Source organism: Panthera onca, chromosome A1 (genome assembly GCF_046562875.1).
Source record: "Panthera onca isolate mPanOnc1 chromosome A1, mPanOnc1 haplotype 2, whole genome shotgun sequence".
NCBI classification, from domain to species: domain Eukaryota; kingdom Metazoa; phylum Chordata; class Mammalia; order Carnivora; family Felidae; genus Panthera; species Panthera onca.
Genome location: NC_138339.1, coordinates 135,022,967 through 135,046,813, shown reverse-complemented (window position 1 = coordinate 135,046,813; position 23,847 = coordinate 135,022,967). Strand labels below are relative to the sequence as shown.

The 23,847-nt window shown below is 40.9% G+C and overlaps 1 protein-coding gene across 1 annotated transcript in view; it reads right to left on the bottom strand.

Annotated features, from left to right (window-relative positions):
- Positions 1–378: 378 nt before the first annotated feature.
- The window catches only part of ALDH7A1 (aldehyde dehydrogenase 7 family member A1), a 39,012-nt gene continuing 15,543 nt past the window's right edge, over positions 379–23,847 (bottom strand). Inside the window, exons 8-18 of the mRNA XM_060636242.3 lie at positions 21,219–21,296; positions 18,728–18,825; positions 13,905–13,946; positions 12,794–12,888; positions 10,600–10,684; positions 9,077–9,183; positions 6,117–6,233; positions 5,258–5,355; positions 4,741–4,814; positions 1,427–1,502; positions 379–566 (exon numbers count right to left, since the gene is read on the bottom strand). Of these exons, the coding sequence (XP_060492225.1) occupies positions 512–566; positions 1,427–1,502; positions 4,741–4,814; positions 5,258–5,355; positions 6,117–6,233; positions 9,077–9,183; positions 10,600–10,684; positions 12,794–12,888; positions 13,905–13,946; positions 18,728–18,825; positions 21,219–21,296 (925 nt within the window). The 3' untranslated portion in view covers positions 379–511. The remainder of the gene's footprint in view (positions 567–1,426; positions 1,503–4,740; positions 4,815–5,257; positions 5,356–6,116; positions 6,234–9,076; positions 9,184–10,599; positions 10,685–12,793; positions 12,889–13,904; positions 13,947–18,727; positions 18,826–21,218; positions 21,297–23,847) is intronic.

The window sequence follows — 23,847 nt, the reverse complement described above, 5'->3', positions numbered from 1 at the left end:
CCACGGATATTGCGCTGTGCTCCTCGACGTGCACGAACATCAACACACTCCCTTCAAACACCACTCTTCCCCGCACATGCTCGAGGGTAAGGTGAATCAATACTTACTACAGAAATCTTTACTCACACTCAGCCTACCAAGAAGACTTCCTTTTTCTTCTCCATTCTGTGTTTTTCCAAATTCCTACTATAGCATCTACTAGTTTCTTCTAAATTATAATATAAAATTTTTTTTAAAGCATGAACTACTAGCAACATAAAAATTCACCCAATCTGTCACTAAATATGGCTCATGTTGTGACATCTGTATTTTTATTTGTTTAAAGATAAGTCTCTTGACTTAGTTGGGGCCTCAGGGCTAAGAGATTAGCCAAGCATATTCAAAATAATGCATTTATTTATTCAGGGCAAATCTTAATTTTTCTTTGTCTTCAGAAGAAAGAGTTGCGAGAATGCCTGTGAGCTGTGATGTGATGCGATGTGATGTGAGCTGTGATGATTTACTGTCACCTTTACTGAAACTTGATTCCTTGAGCTAGAGGAAGGTCCTTACTGTAGTTGATGGTGCTAGAGGGGAAAAAAATATGAACAAATTACAAAAAGAGTAGTACACACATAATATAGACTATTTTATGCCATTAAGAAAATTTAGCCTATCTGTATATATTACAAGGTGAGATGTCCAAGATACAAGTTGGTGAAGAAAAACAAAATTAGGACAAAGTTAGTATAGATCCAGTGTTGGGGGAAAAAAAAAAGAGGGAGAGAAACACATTTGGGAAAACACCTATCAAACATGTTATTCATAGTCTTCAGGGCACAAGAATATGGGGAATATAATTTTCTTCGTTTATCTCTCAATAACTTGTACTGAACTAGAAGGAAAAACATAGATATTCTCATTCCAACAGAAATAAAATACAATGCAATATTTTAGAAAATAAATATCTTGCCTAGTAATTATATACCTAGATTTTCTCCTGAGAGGAACAATATCCCTATTAAATGGGTCCCGGGGCTCCTGGTGGCTCAGTCAGTCAGGCGTCCAACCCTTGGTTTCAGCTCAGGTCATGATCTCATGGCTTGTGGGTTCAAGCCCCGTGTCGGACTCTGTGCGGACAGCTCAGAGCCTGGAGCCTGCTTTGGATTCTGTGTCTCCCTCTCTCTCTCTCTGCCCCTCCCCTATTCATGCTCCGTCTCTCTCTCAAAAATAAACACTAAAAAACTTTTAAAGATAGTTATAGCCTTAGAAAGAAAGAAAGAAAGAAAGAAAGAAAGAAAGAAAGAAAGAACCAAAACTAAGTGAAGCAAACCAAAATTAAGTGAAGCTGTGCACAGAACAGGAAGTAGAAGAGCTTTTAATTTTAAAAGAGCATTCCAATCAACAGCTCGAAGCCCAAACCCATCCTCCCAAAGCCTGGTCTTACCAAGTGGATCTTCTCATGTACTGTTTCCAGGCATCGCTACCAGACTCGCGGCCGCCGCCAGTGTGCTTTTCTCCTCCTAGAGAAACACACAAGAAACTTGTATCTCTTGAGCAGTTTGTCTTTACTGGCTCCTACTCAGCAGCACAGAAAGATACCAAAAGAAGACCAGAGCTACCCAACCAGTGAGTTTACATTTAGCTCAGAGTATCTCCTCTACAAACAAAAAAGAGATCAAATAAACCAAATAAACAGGAAGAAAGAACTAGAAGGGGGGCGGGGGGGGGGGGGGGGGAGGAATAAAGAGGAAACAAATTTGCCAAGAAGCAAAAGAAAACCAACCTTACCATGAGACAATGTGTTAAAATCGGAAACCTCTAGATGGTAGAAATAAAATTTTTCTCATTTATGCTTAGCTATACATTATTATCTACAATATACATACTCTGCTTTTATAATATTTTAAATGCTATGGTAATATCCTTAGATTATAAGAAGTTAATGATTCCATACAAGAAAAGGATACTATGTAAAAGTGTGCCATCAAATCACAAGACATTAAGTCTTGATGTTGTGTTTAGTAATAGATACTAAATACTATACAGATACTAAACAGAGGAGAAAATAGTTAACAGAAGAGCTAAGAGAAAAATCTGAGGGGGCACCTGGCTGGCTCAGTCAGAAGAGCATAAGACTCGTGATCTCGGGGTGGTAGGTTCAAGCCCCACACTGGATGTAGAGATTACTTAAAAAAAAAAACAACAACAAACTCTGAGGTTATCTCCCATATGGAAAAAAAAAAAAAACAAAAAAACAAAAAGATGAAAAATAGGAGGAAAAAGATAACAAAATTAGACAAGTCTTCAAGAGCTAGTATTCAAGTAATAGTTCTAGTAATTAGCAAGAGAAAAATTGGGGTGCCTGGCTGGCTCAGTCAGTAAAGCTTGCGACCCCTGATCTTAGGGTTGTAAACTCAAGCCTCATGTTAGCTGTAGAGATTACTTAAAAATAAAATCTTTAAAAAAAAAAAAAAAAAAAAAGGGAAGGGAAAATAATTGTCAAAGAAACATTATCAAAACAAAACTAGTCAAAACTCCCCAGTACTGAAAATGAGCCCCAATATTCTAATGCTCATCACTGGCCCACTGCCAAGAAAATTTTTTACAGTGGTCTCCACCGACATAAAAAGTAGACCCCGAATTTTGTGATATGGGAAAAAAAAGAAAAGAGATCAGAAACCAAAGTGGACTGGGCTTTCCAACCACAATACCAAAAACCATAATGCCCATGGATAACAACGTCACAAATCTGAAGAAACATTACTGCCAACTACACAGGAAACGCACGGCTTGTGATCTTGCTGCATCTGGGAACCTGGCTGCTATACCTTTCCCAACACTATAAAACTTTCCCTAAAAGATACAAGTGTCTCACTGGGCCTCACCTATTTTCATACAACGGGGTTTATGTTAAACACCTGCTTTCCTTCAGGGAGTCTGGAATTTTGGTATAGGGAAAGGTTGGTATTTCGGAAAGGGTGCCTAGATGACCAGCCCCCAGTAAACGCTGTGGGCGCTGAATCTCTAATGAGCTTTCCTGGTAGATGACATTTTAGGTATTTTGTCACAATCCACTGCTGGAAGAATTAAGCACATCCTGTGTTGACTCTGAGAGAGAGAGCACTCTTAGAAGCTTGGTTGGTTCCTCTGGTCTCCCCTTAATCTCTCCTGGCATGATAATGTCATGCCACACACACAGAGAAGGAGGGTTAAGAAGGTTCATCTATCCTAACAGAGGGTCAACACATAATGTCTAAAATTGAGGAAGAGTAAGCAATTAAAACACTACTTTGACGCCTGGCTGGGTCAGCTGGTAGAGTATGTGACTCTGGATCTCAGGTTCAAGAGTTCAAGCCCCAAGATGGGTGGAGAGAGTGCTTAAAATAAATAAATAAAAATTAGGGGCACCTGGATGGCTCAGTTGATTGAGCATCTGACTTCAGCTCGGGTCATGATCTCAAGGTTGTTGAGTTCGAGCCCAATGTCGAACTTGCTGCTATCAGTACACAACGCTCTTTGGATCCTCTCTCTCCCTCTCTCTCTACCCCTCCCCCCTCCCGCTCTCTCAATCAAAAAAAAAAAAAAATGATTAAAAATAAGTAAATAAAAACTTTTTTTTTAATTGAAGTAAATTCAAAGGTAAATTTATGTTTGTTTTTTTCCCCCCCAGTAATAATCTCAAAGTAGTTGCCTCTGGTAATGAAGGAGGAAAAGTGGGAGAACAGCTTTTTCCATCTAAAAATTAACTGTGGAGGGGAACCTGGGTGGCTCAGTTGGTTAAGCATCTGATTCTTGATCTCGACTCAGATCATGAGCTCAAGGTTCACGAGATCGAACCCATCTCAGGCTCTGTGCTGACAGCATGGGGCATGCTTGGGATTCTCTTTCTCAAAATAAATAAACGTTAAAACAAACAAAAAACTCAAGACTTAGAAAATACAAGCAGAACCCAGTGAAAAAACCAATTTAGGATTTTATCTAAAATAAAAGATAACATTGGACACTTAGCACACTGCTTAGCAATTAAAAACCAGAATTTTTCATGTGAAACTTGCTGGCTTATGCCTAAAGCCAAGGGTTCTTAATGCTGTCGGGGTCATGGACCATTTCCCCCCAAAAGAGATGCCATTTCAAGGGGTCACATATCTTAAGGGCCCTGGCTCTAATGGGATACTGCATTGGAGAAAAAAGTCAGACCCTGGACAAGAACTCTGCACATGACACATAAGCTCTCTCAAGCATGTAAGACCAGGATCTTACTGAGTTCTATTATTCCAGTTTCTTAGTCAAACTTTTCTAAAAGCTACTACTGCTTTTCTTGTGCTCTCTTGATTGTGTCCCCACCCCAAATTCCCATACTGGAAGACGGAACTTCCAATACTTAGAATGTGGCTGTGTTTGACAAGAGAACCTTTAAGGAGGTAATTAAGGTTAAATGAGGTCATAAGGAAAAAAACCCATGAAGCCATAAAGGTGGGCCCCTAAAACAACAGGACTGGTGTCCTCAGAAAAAAGGAGGGGATAGCAGTGATACATGTGCCTCCACAGAGAAACAGCCACGTAAGGCCCACAAGCCAGGAAAGAGGCTTCAGGAGAAACCAACACTGCCGAAACCTTGACCTTGGTTGGACTCACAGCCTTCAAAACTGTGAGAAAATAAATTTCTGTTGTTTAAGCCACCCAGTCCATGGTATTTTGTTATGGCAACGCCAACATTTAATATACTGCCCCCAACATGGAAAAGGATTCTTTACATACCAAATGCACCTCCAATTTCTGCCCCACTCGTTGGGATATTGACGTTTACAATGCCACAGTCTGATCCTTTCGGCCTGTGTGTAAAAAGGGAAGCATGGTTGAGAGCAACCCATTAGGAAATTAAGAAACAAAACAAACAACGGCTGTCTGGGGGGGCTCAGTCGGTTAAGCGGCCGACTTCAGCTCAGGTCATGATCTCCCAGTCCATGGGTTCAAGCCCCATATTGGACTCTGTGCTGACAGCCCAGAGCCTGGAGCGTGCTTTGAATTCTGTGTCTCCCTCTCTCTCTGCACTTTCTCTGCTCAAGCTCGGTCTCTCTCTCTCTCTCAAAAATAAACACTAAAAAATTAAAAAAAAAAAAAAAAGAAGAAACCCAACAAACAAAAAATCCAAACCTCTAAGACTCTAGATGCTCAAATACTTATTTCAACTAGGATGGCTTCACTTTCTTTTTTATAAGTCCATTCACGAGACAAATTAGACTTACATAAGTTTTCAAAATAGACAAAGTTATACCCAAGCCAGCGGAAGATTCTGCCCAAATCCTTGGTAAAGATGCTACTTGAAAGTCCCTGTTTTACTTCATTATTCCATGCAAACACTTCTTCTTCACTCTAAGAGGACAGACAGTGGAATGATACAGAATCCAGGTCCAAGCTCACAATGGTACATTCATAAGACGTGTAACTTTAGCGCACAAAAGTAAACTAAAGATTAACCTACTAATTCCGTTTCTCTGATACACAGCTTTGTGTGTTTTTCCCTTAATTGTGCTCTGAGAAACAGAGGAGTACATGCTTCCATTCAAGCTACTATGTAAGAATTAATTTACAGAGCTCCAATTATGCACAACCCACAGATCTAACTGCTTACAGTACACTTAGTTATTTAATCCTCATCCGATGATACAGGTTTTATATTATCCACGGTTTAAAGATTAGGCAAGAGACACTAAATAATTTGCTCAAGAATTTAGTCACACACACACTATAAAACATGAAATTATACCTCTAGTGACATCATGTAAACCAGTGATAAACCATTTAAGTTTTTTAAACATCATCTAACTATAAAAAGACACAATTCTCATTATTTTTTAACTGTTAATTACGGCACATTCCAATCTTGATTCAATCTCTTGGGATTGCAGAGAGTGGACCTGGGAGGGGTGGCAGTCAGTTTTTATCTAACCTTAGCCGAGAAGGGCATAGGTGCCTGTCTTTTATTCCCCACAGGCAGTTTTTTTTGCAGAGTAACTACCTAAAACCTCCCTATAGGCTAACAGTGAAATTTCACATACTTTCATTTTCTTTACTCTTCTCATTTGTTTTTTCAACATTAAACTAGAGAAAAAGCAAACAGAATCCATTTTTACCTTGAATTTAAAGACATAAAGGATCGGAGCAAACGTTTCTGTGTGGGCAATGGACGCATCGTGGGCCAGACCTGTCACAATGGTTGGTTCTACGTAATTTCCAGGGCGATCCATAACCTTCAGTAGAGAAGTAAAATCACAAGAATGAAAGCATTTTCTTTTCTGCTACTTTGGGTCATCAGATACAACCTTTGCCGTACTTGTGGAGGAAAATTTAAAAAAAAACAGACAAACACCATTTACAGGTGAATTATTTCCCAAAAATAACGTCATCACGAATGAAAACGTTCTCTGCCTCCTATCGCTCCTAAGTTAGTCAGTCAGATAAAAATAGAAAAAAGAAGGATGAGGTTACACTGAAACACCACTGTTACAGGTGGCTTTTTAAAAAACCTATACAATGTAAAAATACATCATCTATACTATCTGTGTTTTAAGACTGTAATGTGAGGGGTCCCTGGGTGGCTCAGGTATTTAAATGTCTGACCCTTGATTCCAGCTCAGATCATGACCTCACAGTTTGTGGGTTCGAGCCCCACACTGGGTTCTATGCTGACAGCATGAAACCTGCTTGGGATTCTCTCTCCCTCTCTCTCTCTCTCAAAATAAATGAATAAACATTAAAAAAAAATTACAATAAATAAATAAATAAAGACAGTACTGTGTCCACCATCCCCAAATTCCTATACTGAAGCTTTAACTGGTACAGTGTGACTGAATTTGGAGACAGGACATCTATTTATTCATTTTTGAATGTTTTTTCTGAGAGAGAGAGAGAGAGAGAGAAAGCACGCGCGCGCACATGACTGGGGAAGAAGACAAAGAATCCAAAGCAGGCTCCAGGATCTGAGCTGTCAGCACAGAGCCTGACACAGGGCTCATTCCCACAAACTGCAAGATCATGACCTGAGCCAAAGTCCAACGCTTAACTGCCTGAGCCACCCAGACACCCCTGGAAACAGAATCTCTACGCAAGTAATTAAAGTTCAAATGAGGTCACATGTGAGGGGCCCTAATCAGCCAGAACTGACATCCCTACAAGAGGAAGAGATACCAGAAACACAAAGGAAAAGCCATGTGAGCACACCAATATGGTGGCCATCTGCATGCCAAGAACACAGGCCTCACCAGAAACTCTGCCAGGACCTTGATTTTAGACTCAGCCCCCACAACTGTGTCAATTTCTGTCATTTAAATGACCCAGTCTGCCCTAGCAAACCAATATATACTGTACAAAAATCAAAAGCCCCAAGAGTATACTGTAGACACTCTCCTAACCAACCTCCATGGAACCAAATTACTAGTTCATGTCCAGTTAACTAATGCTTGCATTCGTTCTGTAAAATACTCTTGATGCCCATGGTTGGGTGGTCTAGACTCCACTGTGTTTGTATTATTCTTTGAGCTGTGTGTTTTCCAAGAGTCAACTGTATCAACTCCCAATCCCATGCATGGCAGCAGTATCTATTACTGTAACACCACATTGCATTACATAACTTACGTACATGTTACACAAAGAAAAAAAAAGTAACACGAGTAACAAAAAATACACAAATATACAAACACACCTCTATTTAACAAGGCATGTGTGTGTGTGTGCGCGCTCTGCTGTCAGCAGGGCCCGCTTCTGATCCTCTGTCCCCTCCTCTCTCTGCCCCTCCCCAGCTTGCACTCTCTCTCTCTCTCTCTCTCTCTCTCTCGCTCTCTCTCGAAAATAAGCAAACATGTAATGGGGTGCCTTGGTGGTTCAGTCAGTTAAGTGTCTGGCTTCAGCTCAGGTCGTGAACTTATGATTCATGAGTTCAAGCCCTGCATCGGGCTCTCTGCTGTCAGTGTGGAGCCTACTTCAGATCCTCTATCTTCCTCTCTCTGTCCTTCCTCACTCCCACATGTGACTTACTTGCTCTCTCTCAAAAAATAAACATTAACAAAAAAATTTTATTTTTTATGTTTTTAAATGTTTTATTTATTGAGAGAGAGCAAGTGAGCAAGAGAGACAAAGTGTGAGTGGGGGAGGGGCAGAGAGACAGGGAGACACAGAATCAAAAGGAGGCTCCAAGGCTCCAAGCTGTCAGCACAGAGCCCGACACGGAGCTCAAACCCACAAACCATGAGATCATGACCTGAGCCACCCAGGTGCCTCTAACAAAAAAATTTTTTAATAAACATTTAAAAAAAAACAGAGGTATCAGTTCCCAAATACTAGGATACATATTTTTAACAGAGCTTTGTATTGTGCTATGAAAACCTTCTACCCTGTGTTTGTTGTTCTACACATGTCGCTGCGTGTCCCGACAGACGTTTCAAAGCTCTATGGGAAATGCAAAGTTGAAAGTTCCATGGGAAACGTGAGTTCAGAACTCGGCACCACTACAGTGACCATCATCAGGGCTAAGATTTATGTGATACAAAAATGGGAGTACACCATCAATGGAAAAAAGAAACCCCGGAGTCAACCCAGTGACTAGACCAACACACTGCCCAACCAAACGGTCAACCAGTTATTTTTGTTGCCTTTATACCAAATTGCCTTATAACCGATTGGTTATCCAACAGTAACGTTTGTGGTGGAAACGCTTGCAGCCAAGAGATCTACAGCGAAACTGCTTCATATCCTTTGATTTCCTGCCTTAACTGACTTTTAAAAGTAACCACTAAATACAGATTCTGATTGCTCTGAATACAAAGTCTTGTACTGTCCCATGGAAAGGTCTCCCTTCCATACAAATTCCCAGGGACTCAATTCAACAGCCATCACGATTCGGAGTTTCTTGTGTGTCCTTCCAGAAGTGTTCCGTGCATTTTATGTTGTCACTCATTGAAACACCTATTTCCCCCTTATGAAAAGATGGAGAAGGCAAAGTCAGTAGTTGGGGGACCCTCCGCCATCTGCACAGAGCCCTGCTCATGCTGAAAGGAAAGGAAGCAAATGTGTCACTACTGAGCTGGGCTGTCATTACCTTGCCACCATAGACCACAGTGCCACCTTCTTTCTTTGCTTCCTCCACTGCTCCAAGAAACATGCTCACTGACTGTTTGGTGTGGAGTGGCCCGTAGAGGACATTAGCTGCAGAGAAAAAGGAATGTGTGTCATTTCATCCCAAAAGGCATCATTACTGTTAGAAAACCTTTCCCAATGAACAGCCCCACCCCTTCAGACAGCCTCTCAGTGTAGACAAGGAGTCAGCAAACTCTTCTGGTAAAAGGCTAGACAGGAAATAGTCAACGTTCTGCATGACACAGGCCGTCTCTGCCACAGTAGTCACAGAAGACACTTAAACCAGGGGGTGGGACTGCGTCCTGCTTAAAGTTTCTCTACATAAGCAAGTAGTGAAATCTGCCAATCCCTGGGTTAAAGGAATGGCTATCAATTAATCAGAGTGCCGCACTAAAAATATACGATCCGTTTATTCATGACCATGAGATCATGCTCTAAGAAGTTCACAGGCTCAGGAGCTGGTGTGGAACGGAACAGGGAAAAACAGATGCAGCCCTATATGGCTGCTGGAATCCAAACCATTAAATGTGGCCAGGGGACAGAGGAAGAAGGGAGATCTAGGGAGGCCTCAGGGGAATCTTAGAGCACCAGTTACAGGAAAAGCGGGCTGAAGAGGACTCCAGCGGAAAGAGTAGCAGAACGGAGCGTGGACACTGGGAGCTCTACAAGAAAGATGGGAAAGCTGGAGCTCAGAGAGCAAGGGAGGAAATGGTACACAGCCAGTCAGGGGGTGGGCAGGGGAGGAGGCAGAGGTCACGTCATGAGAGACTGTGAGCCTGATCCAGAGAGACTTGGAAGGGATCCAGGTTTCAGCGGAAGAGCCATTAGAAGTCACTGGAGTGTATGAAGCAGGAAAATGAATTATTTCATCTAATTACATGTTTTAAAAAACCATTCTGGCTTCTCTGGAAGGCAGAAGTGGAAGCAGGCAGGTCAGGGAGGGGACACTCTTGCAGCCTTCCATGAGAATGGTGGTGGCTTGCACAAGGGTCATAAGAGTGCAGAGAGGGGCGCCTGGGTGGCTCGGTCGGTTGGGCGACTGACTTTGGGTCAGGTCATGATCTCACAATTTGGGGGTTCGAGCCCCACATCTGGCTCTGTGCTGACGGCTTGGAGCCTGGAGCCGGCTTCTGATTCTGTGTCTCCCTCTCTCTGCACCTCCCCTGCTCGCACTCTGTCTTTCTCCGACTCTCAAAAACTAAATAAATGCTAATAAAAGAAAAAAAAATTTTTTTTAAAAAGAGTGCAGAGAGAAGCAGCTCGTCAAAGTCATCCCATCTGAACATCATCTCCGAGACTCACCCACCAGCCTACATCAAGCACCCAGGATCCTAAGCTAGGAGCAGACTTGATGCCCCACGTGCCCGATAACCTGCTTCATATGCCCTCAGGCCTCAGAAAAGAAAAAACAAAAAGTCTGAGATAGAAACACTGGTAACACCAACTGTCAAAAAGGAATACCTTTGAAATCAACCAGATACTCACAGTCCCAAGGGTTCCCCACACGGATTTGTGCATAGGCCTTTTTAAGTCTATTTACAACTTCATCATGGATGCTCTCATGTAAAAACTAAGCGATAAAAGAAACATTCAAGGGAAGATTCAAATAAACACATAAATTTGTCAACAATGTGCGATTTTTATTAATAGTACTAATTTATAGTTCATACTAGTTCTTAGACACTGTGATCTCTGAAAACAAAAGCAAACAGAAGTATACGTTCTTTAATTATTTAATTCCTACTTTTAATAACTACATTAAGATAATAAATTTCCACTTGGTAGATGTTGAACAGAAATCATAAGCCTTGTCTTTACCAAGTTTCTAAGGACCTGTCTGGCCAAGCTTCACACAGCAATTATGCCTGTTTTTACTCTAAAGCATTCAACATCTTAATTACCAGAGAACCTCAAGTGTATCTGTCCCAGTTGTGGTGAACACATATTGGCAGCTGTTTGGTCTGCCTTGGTGTGGCTGTTGTGTAATAGCATGCTCTTGGCGGATTAGGTCTCCAGAGGGAGGACTCAACCAGGAGGACCGCCTTTGGACTCACACTAGGTAGGATGTGAGCTCCAAGCTATGTTCCCACTGACAGGGGTGAACTGGTCCAGCCATCCATTCTCTGGGTCGGTTTTCATGTAGCAAATGGATTGGCAGTCATGGAGAGGTCCACAGTACTGGAATGGGTTTTTCTACACATCACTGTCCCTATGAAAACCAATCTGGGCAATGACTAATAGCATCCTTTAATGTTTAACACTACATGTAAAGCATGGACTTGTATACTTGCTCCAAGACACAAAGGAAAAGTAAAACTTAGCTGAATATACGAAGGCTTGACTTCCATGTCATTTCACATTTCACATATCATTAAAATTATAATCTTTTGGACGACCTGTTTCCTTCTTAGCATTAGTGTAATAAAGGTCTAAAGTAAATTCAACAAATTGTAAACATTCTATGAATATCGTATCTCAAATGTTTTTGGAGAACAACTATAGAAAAACAAAGGAAAGACAGATCTCCAACTGTTATAAAATAGAGAAAAAATGAGTATGAAAAGTTACAGAAAAAGTAGGCTTAATTTCCAGACCCGTTTTATTCTAATTTGGATTATGTTAACCTTATAAAGAATTGGTTCAGGGGCGCCTGGGTGGCGCAGTCGGTTAAGCGTCCGACTTCAGCCAGGTCGCGATCTCGCGGTCCGTGAGTTCGAGCCCCGCGTCGGGCTCTGGGCTGATGGCTCAGAGCCTGGAGCCTGCTTCGGATTCTGTGTCTCCCTCTCTCTCTGACCCTCCCCCGTTCATGCTCTGTCTCTCTCTGTCCCAAAAATAAAAAAAAAAAAAAAAAAAAAAAAACGTTGAAAAAAAAAAAAAAAAAGAATTGGTTCATATTGAGGCTAAGAGTAAAAACACAAAGCCAGTTTCTCTGTAATTTAAATGTACAACTGTTTGAAATTTTTAATTACAAGAGGAAAACTCAACAATAATAATTTTTAAAATGTCAAATGTAGCCACACTTTGTACCTAATCAAAACTTGCTTGGTTGTAGTACTGAGTTTTCAGGACCATGAGAGCCATGAAAATCAGGCTGATACCCCACACAAAACCGAAATCCAGCTCAAATATAAGTACAGACATTAAACTTCCCAAACCCCATACGCTGATGCTAAATCACATCTCCCTCTGTGCACTTAATAATAATGTGTCCTATATATGTGTGCACAGACTATACATTCATCCAGAGACAACCCACCTTTGCTTTTCAATAAACCATGTCACATCAAGTCTAGAAATGTAAGACCAGACTTATGGGCCCCAAATTAGTATCTTTATGTTTTACTGAAGTGTTTTTATAACGAAGCCAAGGCTCTATATCCTTTAGTGAATAATTTTCGAACTCTTCAAACTTATAGCTGATTTTATTCTCCAAGTGACATTGGACTTTGTCCATATTGTTTGAGGTCTCCGTCCCCAGTCCAGCTCCACCACTTGTAGCTTGGGCACAATCTCTGGTTGATCAGCCTTGAGCACACAAGAGTGTATCAGGGCCACAGATGTGTTGTGTCTACGGGAACACACTTTTCCAGCAATACTTGTACACCACTTCCTAACAGCGCAACGTGTAACCAAGTGGGTCGTGAAGACAATGTCACGCGCCCAACGCCGACACACTCACCAGGCGCCGCGCAGTGGTACATCTCTGGCCCGCTGTCCCCACGGCTGCGAAGAGAGCCGACGGAACGACCAAGCTGAGGTCTGCATCCTCAAAAGCTTGGAGAAACAAAACACACACCTGTCAGTGTCGCCATGTAGACGGGCTAACCGGTCGACCAGATGATGCCATCAGAAAGCTCAGGAAGAGAGTGTCAGCATTACCCCAGTGATGTAAGCATGTTCACACCACGAAGCCTCCATTAAGGCAGAATAACGAGCTCTATGGTCTTTACCTCAGTACAGTTGTCACAGGAGATTAATAATGGTAGGCACCTGACAGGATTTTTGTGGGGATTAAAGGAAATAAACTCATATGAAACAGCTGAGCACAGTCCCTGCAACTACCCAGGGCTCACTAAATGCTAACTATTTGCAAATGAACACTCTCTAGATAAGAAGTCCAACCCGAACAAACCCATCGCCACATGCTTTTTAAACTTCTGGTGTTCACCACAACAATATAGGCATCTACACATGGTAACAATGGCAATATACAAATTACCAGGTTTTGCCTTCTTATCACAAAGTCCATGCTTCTATTAAATCTCAATCCATAGATGTGCATTATCCACAAAAGGCTGATAACCTATTTTGTGCCCGACAACTGAAAATGAGAATTGGGTAAACTCCAAGCCTATGGGTTAAGTGATAAAATGCTTTAAGGAAGTGATCCTTCCCAATAAAAAAGCACTCAACCAAGATCTTGCTATAGACAAACTAATTTTTTAATATATAAAGGAATCAACGAGTCATGTAAGAGTTACTTACTTTAGAAAAACATGTGGCCAGTTTTCAGAAAGCAGAAGGAAAAACAAGAAATCATGACAAGCTACAAAGGCTCAGACACAGGCTCGAAGCCCCAGGTAACATTTCCCAGCATGAACACCTGTCCTTCCTAGTTATCTCTGCCTTCAAACCTTTGTGTCGTATCTCACAAGTGAAACTCTGAAACCTAAAATTAGGTCTTAGACGCACACAACAGAGGAGGGAAGAAAGTGTCCACCCAAGTTCTGTATGGTCACCATGGCTACCGAAGCTATTCTCAACAGCAAACAAATAAAGGGCGGCCTTACCAATGATGGCATTGTTTCCTCCAAGTTCTAACAAACTTCTCCCTTTAAAAATACACAAACACACGTTAATGCCCATTTCAGTACTTAGCGCACACTGACAGATGGCCTCAAATCACAGCCTATCTCAACTGTGTTTTCTTTTTTTTAAGTTTATTTAATTTGAGAGACAGAGAGAGAGAGAGAGAGAGAGAGAGAGAGAGAGAAGGGGAAGGGCAGAAAGACAGAGAGGGAGAGAGAGCATCCCAAGCAGGCTCCGTGATGTCAGCACAGAGCCTGGCGCGGGGCTCAATCTCACGAAACACAAGATCATGACCTGAGCCGAAACCAAGAGTTGGACACTTAACAGACTGAGCCACCCAGGCACCCCAGTTTATTTTCTGATTTAAACTGTAGCATAAGGGGGCACGTGGATGGCTCAGTCGGTTAACGTCTGACGTCAGCTAAGGTCATGGTTTCATGGTTCGTGAGTTTGAGCCCCACATCGGACGCTCCACTTTCAGCGAGGAACCGCTATGGATTCCCTCCCTCCCTCTCAGCCCCTCACCCACTTGATCACTCTCTCTCAAAAATAAAAAACATGAAAAAAATTTTTTTAAACTCTATCATAAGGATTGCACTGATGTCAAATTTCTTGATTTTAATAACCTTATCATACATAGTTATATGGCACAGTGTCCTTCTTAAGAAATACACCAACACAATGTCTTCACCTTTCCCCAAAGGTTAAAAAACAACATGCACCCACAGTTTATGTGTGTGCGTGCTGCCAGAGAGAAAGAAAGTGATAAAACAAATGGGGAAACAAGTAAGTAGTGGGTGAATTTTGTTCAAGGGTATACAGGAATTTCTTGTGTTAGTCATGTAACTTTTCTCTAAATGTGAAATTATATCCCCTCCCCAACTCCACAAACATTTAGTGTAAAACGGAGCAGTCATTGTGGAAGACTGTGTAACTTTCCAAGAAATGAATCACAGGATTACCATATGCCTATCAATCCACTTCTGGGTACCTAACCAATTGAAGTGAAAACAGGAACTTGAACAGGTAAGAGGAGACCTATGCTCAGAGCTGCACTGTTCGTAACAGCCACAAGGTGGAGACAAAAATAAAAACAAAAAACAGGAGCTGCAAGGTAGCAGCAGCCCAAGTGTCTATCAATAAATGCCCGAATCAGGGCGCCTGCGTGGCTCGGTTGGTTAAGCGTCCAACTTCAGCTCAGCTCATCATCTTATGGTTTGCGAGTTTGAGCCCCACATCAGACTTGTGCCGACGGTTCAGAGCCTGGAGCCTGGAGCCTGCTTTGGATTCTGTGTCTCCCTCTCTGTCTGCCCCTCCCCCTGCTCACGCTCTGTCTCTCTCTCCCTCAAAAATAAATAAACATTTAAAAAAAATTTTTTTAAATGAATGAATGAATCAACCAAATGTGGTAAATACATACAAGGGAATAACCTTCCGCCCTAAAAAGGAAGAAAATTCTGACACACGTTGCAACCTTTAAGACATGCTATGCCAGTCACAAAAGGACAAATATTGGGTGGTGATTCTACTTATAGGAGGTTCTTAGAAGAGTCAAATCCAGAAAAGAAAGAAAGGAGAATGATGGTTGCCAAGGGCTGGAAGAAGGCAGAAATACGGAGGTGGTTTTTAATGGGGATGATGTTGGGAAAACAAAAAAGGTCTGGAGATGGATGATGGTGATGGTTGCACAACAATGAACATGTACTTAATGCCACAGAAGTATACACTTAAAATGGTTAAAATGATACATTTTATATTATATACATAATACAAAATATATATACATATATGTTTTTACACACACACAAACACACACATATTTTTTTACAATAAAAAAAGTTAAAAAATTATGTGCTCAGATGGCTCAGTCAGTTATGCATCCGACTCTTGATTTCGGCTCAGGTCATGATCTCACAGTTCATAGCATCAAGCCCCACATCGGGGTCTGCACTGATAGTGTGGAGCCTGCTTGAGATTCTCTCCTCCTCTGTCTCTGCCCCTACCGGGCTCATGCTGGCTCACTCTCTCTCACTCTCACTCCCTCTCAAACTAAAGAAACTTTAAAACAAGTATGTGCTCACTGCAGGAAAAAATGTTTTAATCAGAAAGTATCAAACAGGCAAAAAGTCATGGCTCGTAAGCATAATGAAATCTCTCCTCATAATTGGGTATAGGGCCTTCAAATCTCTTCAATGTTCATTTCTATTTACTTGAGATTGTACAAACTAATTTGCTCTTACACCTTTTACCTAAGTTAAGAGCTGTTTAAAAAAAATCACTGCACAGTACTTCACCATGATGGCAGACTAAATTTTACTTAGCTACTGCTCTAGTGTTGGATATATTGGTTAATTTTTTTAATGTTTATTATTTATTTCTGACATGGGGGAGGGGCTTAGAGAGAGAGAGGGACACAGAGAATCTCAAGCAAGCTCTGCGCTGTCTTCGAGGAGCCCGATTTAGGCTCGAACTCACAAACCCTGAGATCATGACCTGAGCCGAAATCAAGAATCAGAGGCTTAGCCGACTAACCACTCGGGCACCCCTGGATTGTGTTTTATATTGCTGAATTTTAAGAGTCTTTTATTTATTCTAGATACCAATATGTTATCAGATAAAGGATTTGCAAATACCTTCTCCCATTCTGTAGGTTGTTCTGTCCATCTTTTTGATAGTACCCTTTGAAGCACGAAAGTTTTTTTTTTTTTATTTTTTTAATTTTTTTATTGTTTATTTATTTTTGAGACACAGAGAGACACAACATGAGTGGTGGAGGGGCAGAGAGAGAGGGAGACACAGAATCAGAGTCCAGACTCTGAGCTGTCAGCACAGAGCCCGACACGGGGCTCAAACTCACAAACCGTGAGATCATGACCTGAGCTGAAGTCGGTCGCTCAACCGACTGAGCCACCCAGGCGCCCCTGAAGCACGAAAGTTTTATTTTTGATGAAGTCTATCTCATGTTGGTTATGTTTTAAGGGTCATATCCTAGAAACCATTGCCTAATCCAAGGCCACAAAAACCTATTCCTATGTTTTCTTCTAAGAGTTTGATAGTTCTGGCTCTCACATTCAGGTCTTTGATACATTAGGAGTTAATTTTTGTGTACAGGAAGAGGTGGGGTCTACTTTCATATGTACATACTTGGATATCTAGTTGTCCAAGCACCATTTGTTAAAAAGACTAGTTTTTCCCTCCACTGAAATGTCTTGGCACCCTTATCAAAAATCAGTTGACCGTAACTCGAAGGGTTTATTTCTGGACTGTTATTCCACTCATTTTTATGTCTATCCTGATGCCAGTACATATTCTTGAATTTTTTATATGGAATTTTTTATACTAAGTTGCAGTATTAGGACATATGGGTCCCCCTTTGGTATTTTTCAAGACTGTTTGGCTGCTTGGGGTCCTTTGCATTTCATCTGAATTTTAGGATCAGCCTGTCAATTCTGCAAAGAAGCTAGCTGACATTTGGAAAGGGATTGCAATGAATCTGTAGATTACTTGGACAGTATTGATCTTAGGCTACAATAATACTAAGTTTCCCAAACAGTAAAAAGTCTTTACATTGACTTAGGTGTTCTTTAATTACTTTCAATGATACTCTGTAGTAATTCCTGTGTGAAAGACTCCAACTTACTTTGTTGTATTTATTATTTTTTAAAGATTTTATTTTTAAGTAATCATGTCCAACGTGGGGCTTGAACCCACAACCCTGAGATCAAGAGTTGCATGCTCTACTAACTGAGACAGCCAGGAGCCCCTGTTGAATTTATTCTTAAGTATTTTATTCTTTTTGACACTAGTGTCAAATTCTTCAGAATTTCATTTTGAGAATGCTTATGGTCAAAGTAAAGGAATGCAAGTGGTCTTTGTATTTTATCTTGTATCCTGTAACCTTGCTGACCTTAGTTATTAGCTCTACTGGTTTGTAAACTTGCTGTTTAAAAGCGATGCCTTTGGCAGGCACCTGGGGGCTCAGTTAAGTGTTAGACTGTGGATTTTAGCTCAGGTCTTATCTCACAGTTGGTGGGATCAAGCTCCGTGTTGGGCTCTGGGCTGACAGCATAGAGCCTGCTTGGGATTCTCTTTCTCTCTCTTTCTCAAAATAAATGTATGAATTTAAAAATAAATAAATAAATAAGCACACAATGAAATGAAATGAAATGAAATGAAATGAAATGAAATGAAATGAAATGATAGGAAATGAAATGAAATGAAAACCAATGCCTGTGGGGGCACCTGGCTGGCTCAGTTTGGTAGAGCATGGGACTCTTGATCTTGGGGTTGTGAGTTCAAGCCCCACACTGTGGGTAGAGATTACTTTAAAAAATTAAATCTTTTTAATAAGTAAATAAATATATATATAATAAAACTGCCTTAATGAGCCATAAAGCATACAAGGCTGTGTGTATAAAACCCTTTTCAGTCATATATACGTAAAACGTAAACAAGAACAGATTTAAGTCTTCCGTTCCATACTTATTCTAGGTCCTGTACTCCCTGGTCCTGCTTGGAACGTGAATTTTCTGTTTTTAATTTGCCAAACACTTCTGATAGAAATAAAGAAATGTATTTGATAGGATTTCACTATGGTAATTTAGGGGGAAAATGAAATCCTTCTGAAAATTATGCTATTAAATTTGCAATCTCCCCATTAAGAGCTGTATCCCTCTGTTACCTGGATATCCAAATAAACATGGCTGCTGTCCCTTCAGAAGGGATCAGGGAGGAAAAACCCAACTTTTAGATTTCATAGCCATCCCTGATGGAACTGCAATCCTTATTAAAAGGCAACACTTACCAAACCTCTCCTGCACCATAAGGGCCACCTGTTTTCCCACCTGTGTGCTCCCGGTGAAGGACAGCAGGTTCACCCGTTCATCTTTGGCCATTGCAGTGCTGCAGGGGAATAAACACAGTCACCCAAGGCAGAGAAACCCAGCAACAGTGGCACCTGCTGGAACCAGGTCAGAACATTTCCTCATCATGAAAAGACACTCACTCAAAGATACAAATATGTCTATCCCAAGGATGCAAAGGAAAGTTTTCATGAAAATGAACTAGATGTTCACAGGCAGAGCCATACAGCACAATAGGCTAACCTGGTCTGGGAGCTCTCTGTAAACTGAAATCACCTTGAGGACATTGTTAAGGATGAAAGTCCTTCCTATACATTATGACCTTAGCACTTCCTTGATTAACATCCCAGTTATTCTGCAGACCCCTCAACTACTAATTCCTTTAAGAATTAAAAATGTGAAGGTTGCAGGAAAGCATCCTAAGTATCTCTCATGAAATCTCACATAATAAAGACTGTGCTAGGATTTCCAGTTACCTCTAAGAAATATAAATCAGATACTATCGATCTGATCCACCTGGCTCCTGGTTCAGAGCTTCAAAGGACTCAGTATGGACCATGCAGGGTAGCCAGAGCATCAGACTTATGTTAAGGCTGGAACAGCTTGATGAGATTATGCATGGAGACTTCCCCAGGTTCAGCCCAGCAAACGTGAGCACGGATATGGATACTCAAAGTGGCTGTTACTAAATGCATGACTGCAAACACTACTCTATCTGAGCTAGCTCAAGACCAACGTGAAGGACTGATGTCCAAAGAAGAGGGGCGCCTGGGTGACTCAGTTGGCTAAGCGTCCAACTCTTGAGTTTAACTCAGGTTACGATCTCATGGTTCGTGGGTTCAACACCCACATCGGCCCTGCCCTGACAGTGTGGACCCTGCTTGGGAATCTGTCTCCCTCTCTCTCTGCTCCTCCCCCACTCATGATTCTTCTCTCTCTCTCAAAAATAAACATTAAAAAAAAACAAAGTACAAAGCACAAAAAAGACTAGGTCAAAGGATATATTATTCATTTTATAAATGACATTTAGGTATTATTTCACTATCCACTCTATATGTGAAAGTTGTATTCTCTAACACGTTCCCATTTTTATAAAAAAGGACTGATTTATTCATTCATTCATTCATTCAGTCATTCATTTTGAGACTGACCAGTAGGTGGAGTAGTATGGTAACAGTGATGGATGGAGATCAACATTTTAACCACACCAGTGTGGGCTGTGAGGCCTGACTCCTATGAAACTACACTTAATTAAAGTCTAATCCAGGGGCACCTGGCTGGCTCAGTGGGCAGAGCATGGGACTCTTGACCTTGGAGTTGTGAGTTCGAACCCCACATTGGACATAAAGATTACTTAAATATAAAATCTTAAAATAAATACATAAACAAAGTCTAAGCCAGTAGTAACAACTTCAACTTCCATCATTGTTCAGGGCAATCAGAGTCAGTTCCCAGCTTAAAAACAGGCTCTGATGTTATGCTGAGTTAAAGAAACCAGACACAAAAGGCCACATGTTATATGATTCCATCTACATGAAATGTCCCAAACAGGCCCAACTATAGAGATAGAAAGTACAGGAGTGGTTGCCAGGGGGAAGAGGGAAGATGGTAAGTCAGTGCTAATATGTACAAAGTTCCTTCCTGGTGAAATGAAAATGTTCTCAAATAAGATAATGGTAATGGTTGCAAAACACTGAATATTCTAAAAACCACTCAACTATACCTTTTTAAAGAGAGAATTTCATGGTATGTGAATTATATAGCCAATTTTCTTAAAACAATACATTTTTAAAACAAGGCTCTATTCCCAGGGGCCCCTTTTTTCGTTCAGCTCAAGAACCTAGACAATAGGATGTGGGGGGAGGAATACACCAGACTCCAATTCCACAGCTTTGCTTTCTAAGCACCTTTATAAATCAAGTGTCAGGAAGCCATAGATGTCCCAATGTTCCAGCAGTTTCTTATTTTAGGCTGTAAACATCTTACACAAGTAGCTCTGGGTAATTAAAAAAAATAATTCTTACTCTTCTTCCAACAAAGACTAATGAAGACAAAGCCCAATAAGGTACGTAATAATAATGATTCCAAAAAACCACTCACACCTCCTCAGCTTTACTGGGTTTCATTATTGTAATAAAGATGATTCTGGAGCACCTGGGTGGCTCAGTCAGCTAAGGGTCTGACTTTGGCTAAGGTCATGATCTCACAGATCATGAGTTTGAGGCCCGCGTCGGGCTCTGTACTGACAGCTCAGAGCCTGAAGCCTGCTTTGGATTCTGTGTCTCACTCTCTCTCTCCCTGCTCCTCCCCCACTGGTATTCTGTGTCCCTCAAAAATAAATAAAGATTAAAAAAACTTAAAAAAAAAAAAGATGATTCGGATCATCAACCCAAGGTCCTTCAACAGAAAAAGACGCAGGGCCCGTTGACCTACCCTATATCTGCTCCACCACAGGTCAAGGAACAAATAGCACCAGGAAGTTTGTTGTCTTCTAGAACCTTGGCTATTATCCTAAAAAAGGAAAAAGCAATTACTAAGAAAGAAAACAATTTCTAAGGGTTTTTCTAAAACTAGGAATAATTTCCAACTGCGTGACTTTCCTTTTCCAACTTTCTCCCTCACTCTGACCCCAAACATGCAGGCCTGCATTTCACCTCACATATTACAGATGAGGTTTTCCAACACTTAAAGGCAGAACTCTTCTCCCCCTAAAATCTTTAGAAGAAAAAAAACATACAAAATAAATAAAAGATACAATGCAATGGTCAGGTAGTTCAACTGCTCACTGTTTTCTAACATTTTTCGGCCAAACTAGGAACACATATCTAGCTTAAGACGACAGAGCGATCACAGGACGTTTGTTTTTGGTTTTTGTTTTTGTCTCTTGCCACAGATCCATCAAAATGATGGCAAAGAAATAAAAAGATGCTTCGGATTCTGTGTCTCCCTCTATCTTGCCCCTACGGTGTTCATGCTATGACTCTCACTCTCTCCTTCAAAAATAAACGCTTAAAAAATTTTAAAAAATAAAGAAAAAGGAAGAAAGGTAGTCCCCATCAGCAAATGACATCCCAACACATCTGTGCAAAGCGACAGCCAGCCAGAGAAGTGGTAAAGGAGGAAACTGAAAGAGGCCCCCAAAGCTAGTGTAGTTGCTGAGGAGGTACAGCAGAGGGAGCTACACCTGCCAACAGAACCTCAACAAGTTCACGACTAGTCTCCACTGGCTTCACACCAAATCCTTTACTAAAGAAATATCAGCACCCTCCAGACTAAAGCACTGTGGGCTAGCAGTTTTCTAACACTGAATAATACAACTTATTCTATGAATCAAAATGATAACTACAGTTCCATACACCTTAAATCTGATGAGGAGTTGTAAAAAATGGTAATTCTGGTTTCTCTTTCATTCATTTTGAGCTTCCTGAATACAGCCGAGACTATTCATCAATCCTCCTAACCTTCTGGCTACTTTCTAATTTCTAATTTGTTTAAAATGTTTTTTAAAAAATCCAAATTAAAAAAACAAACACTTCCATAAAGAAAGGGACCGCTGTTAAACATAAATTCTTTAACTGTCCCCGAAGCTGTCCTTTATAGTGGTTTTCTTTTTTCCTGCCCACCAAGGATCATACATGCAATTGTAATGTCTGAACCTAGATTTCAGGTCGTACAATTTCTTCCACAGACTCGGGGTATATACACTGTCTGCAGAAGGAGGCGGATTGTTTTTGAAGGGTCAGGATTTTGCTCTGTGTCTGTGGGTTTACAAAACCCTTTTCCCTATTGCATGAGCCTCTGACTTTGGGTTACGTCTCTCGTTCTGTTGCCCAGGTGACCTGGTCAATGTCAGGGCATCACCAGTGCTACAGACACAGCATGACTTACGGTAGAAACGACCCCTGACTGGTGAACTCCATCTGGACTGGCATAACAACGTGAGAACTGTAAATGGGAACCTCAGGCTTTCTGCCCTTCCCTGAGCACAGGGACTTTTGTAACTTCATGTCCCTTATGGGTACCTGAAAGCTGTGCCTATGGAATTTTTCTAAGACATTCTGCTTCTTGTGAGTCAGAGCAACCCCCACAACTGTCCAAAGCAGATCTCACCTCCGTATTCCTGCATAAAATGTTACAAAGACACAGAATAAAGAGAAATACTGGATGCTATCCCTCCTGGCAAACTATGACCTTTCCTACATCTTTATGAATAGAAAAAGGGACAACGCGTAGCCAGTGTTCATCTAGGAATCTGAACGTTTAGCTGATTCTGCAGCACCTTTAGTTAACTCCAGCAAAATCTAGCATTTTATTTACTGTCTTCTCTAACAGAATCGGCTAACATTCTCAATTACCTAAAAAATCACCCACACTCCCATAGGAACATTTCAAATCCTTCAAACTATTTAGAGCAAATAAATGAGATCAAAGGAGCAATCACATAGAACATGTGAAACTATTATCAAAATAAATATTTTAAACCAGCTGATGGGGCACCTGGGTGCTCAGTCGGTTAAGTGTCCCACTCTTGATTACAGCTCAGGTCATGATCTCATGGTCGGGTCCTGTGTTGCCAGTGCAGAGCCTGCTTGGGATTCTCTCTCCCTCTCTCTCCCCCAAAATAAAAAAATGAACTTGAAAAAAAAAAAAAAAGCTGCCTAATAACAATCGGTAAGTCTGTTCACTCTGTCGACATTAACTGTTTTGGGTTTGTTTAAGGTTTATCTTTAAAAACTGCCCAGGAATCTCATATTTATACATGTGATTTGTCTCATGTGTCGTGCAGATTAGAGTTGTCTTTGATACTTAATTATAATTTAAGTATAATTATAATCATAAATTTTAATTATTATAAATAAGTCAGTAGTTATCTAATTGTTAAATTTAATTATCTTGCCTTGGAGGATAGAGTTTCCTCAATATTATGTATTCCTTTCAAGTAAATACTAACACATACTACTCTCTCTTTCAGCCCACGTGTCAATTCCTAAGCCACTGTTCCTCAATGGACTTCTAACCTCAAGGACCCTCTTCCATAAAGATTCCACAGGCTTTCTACCAG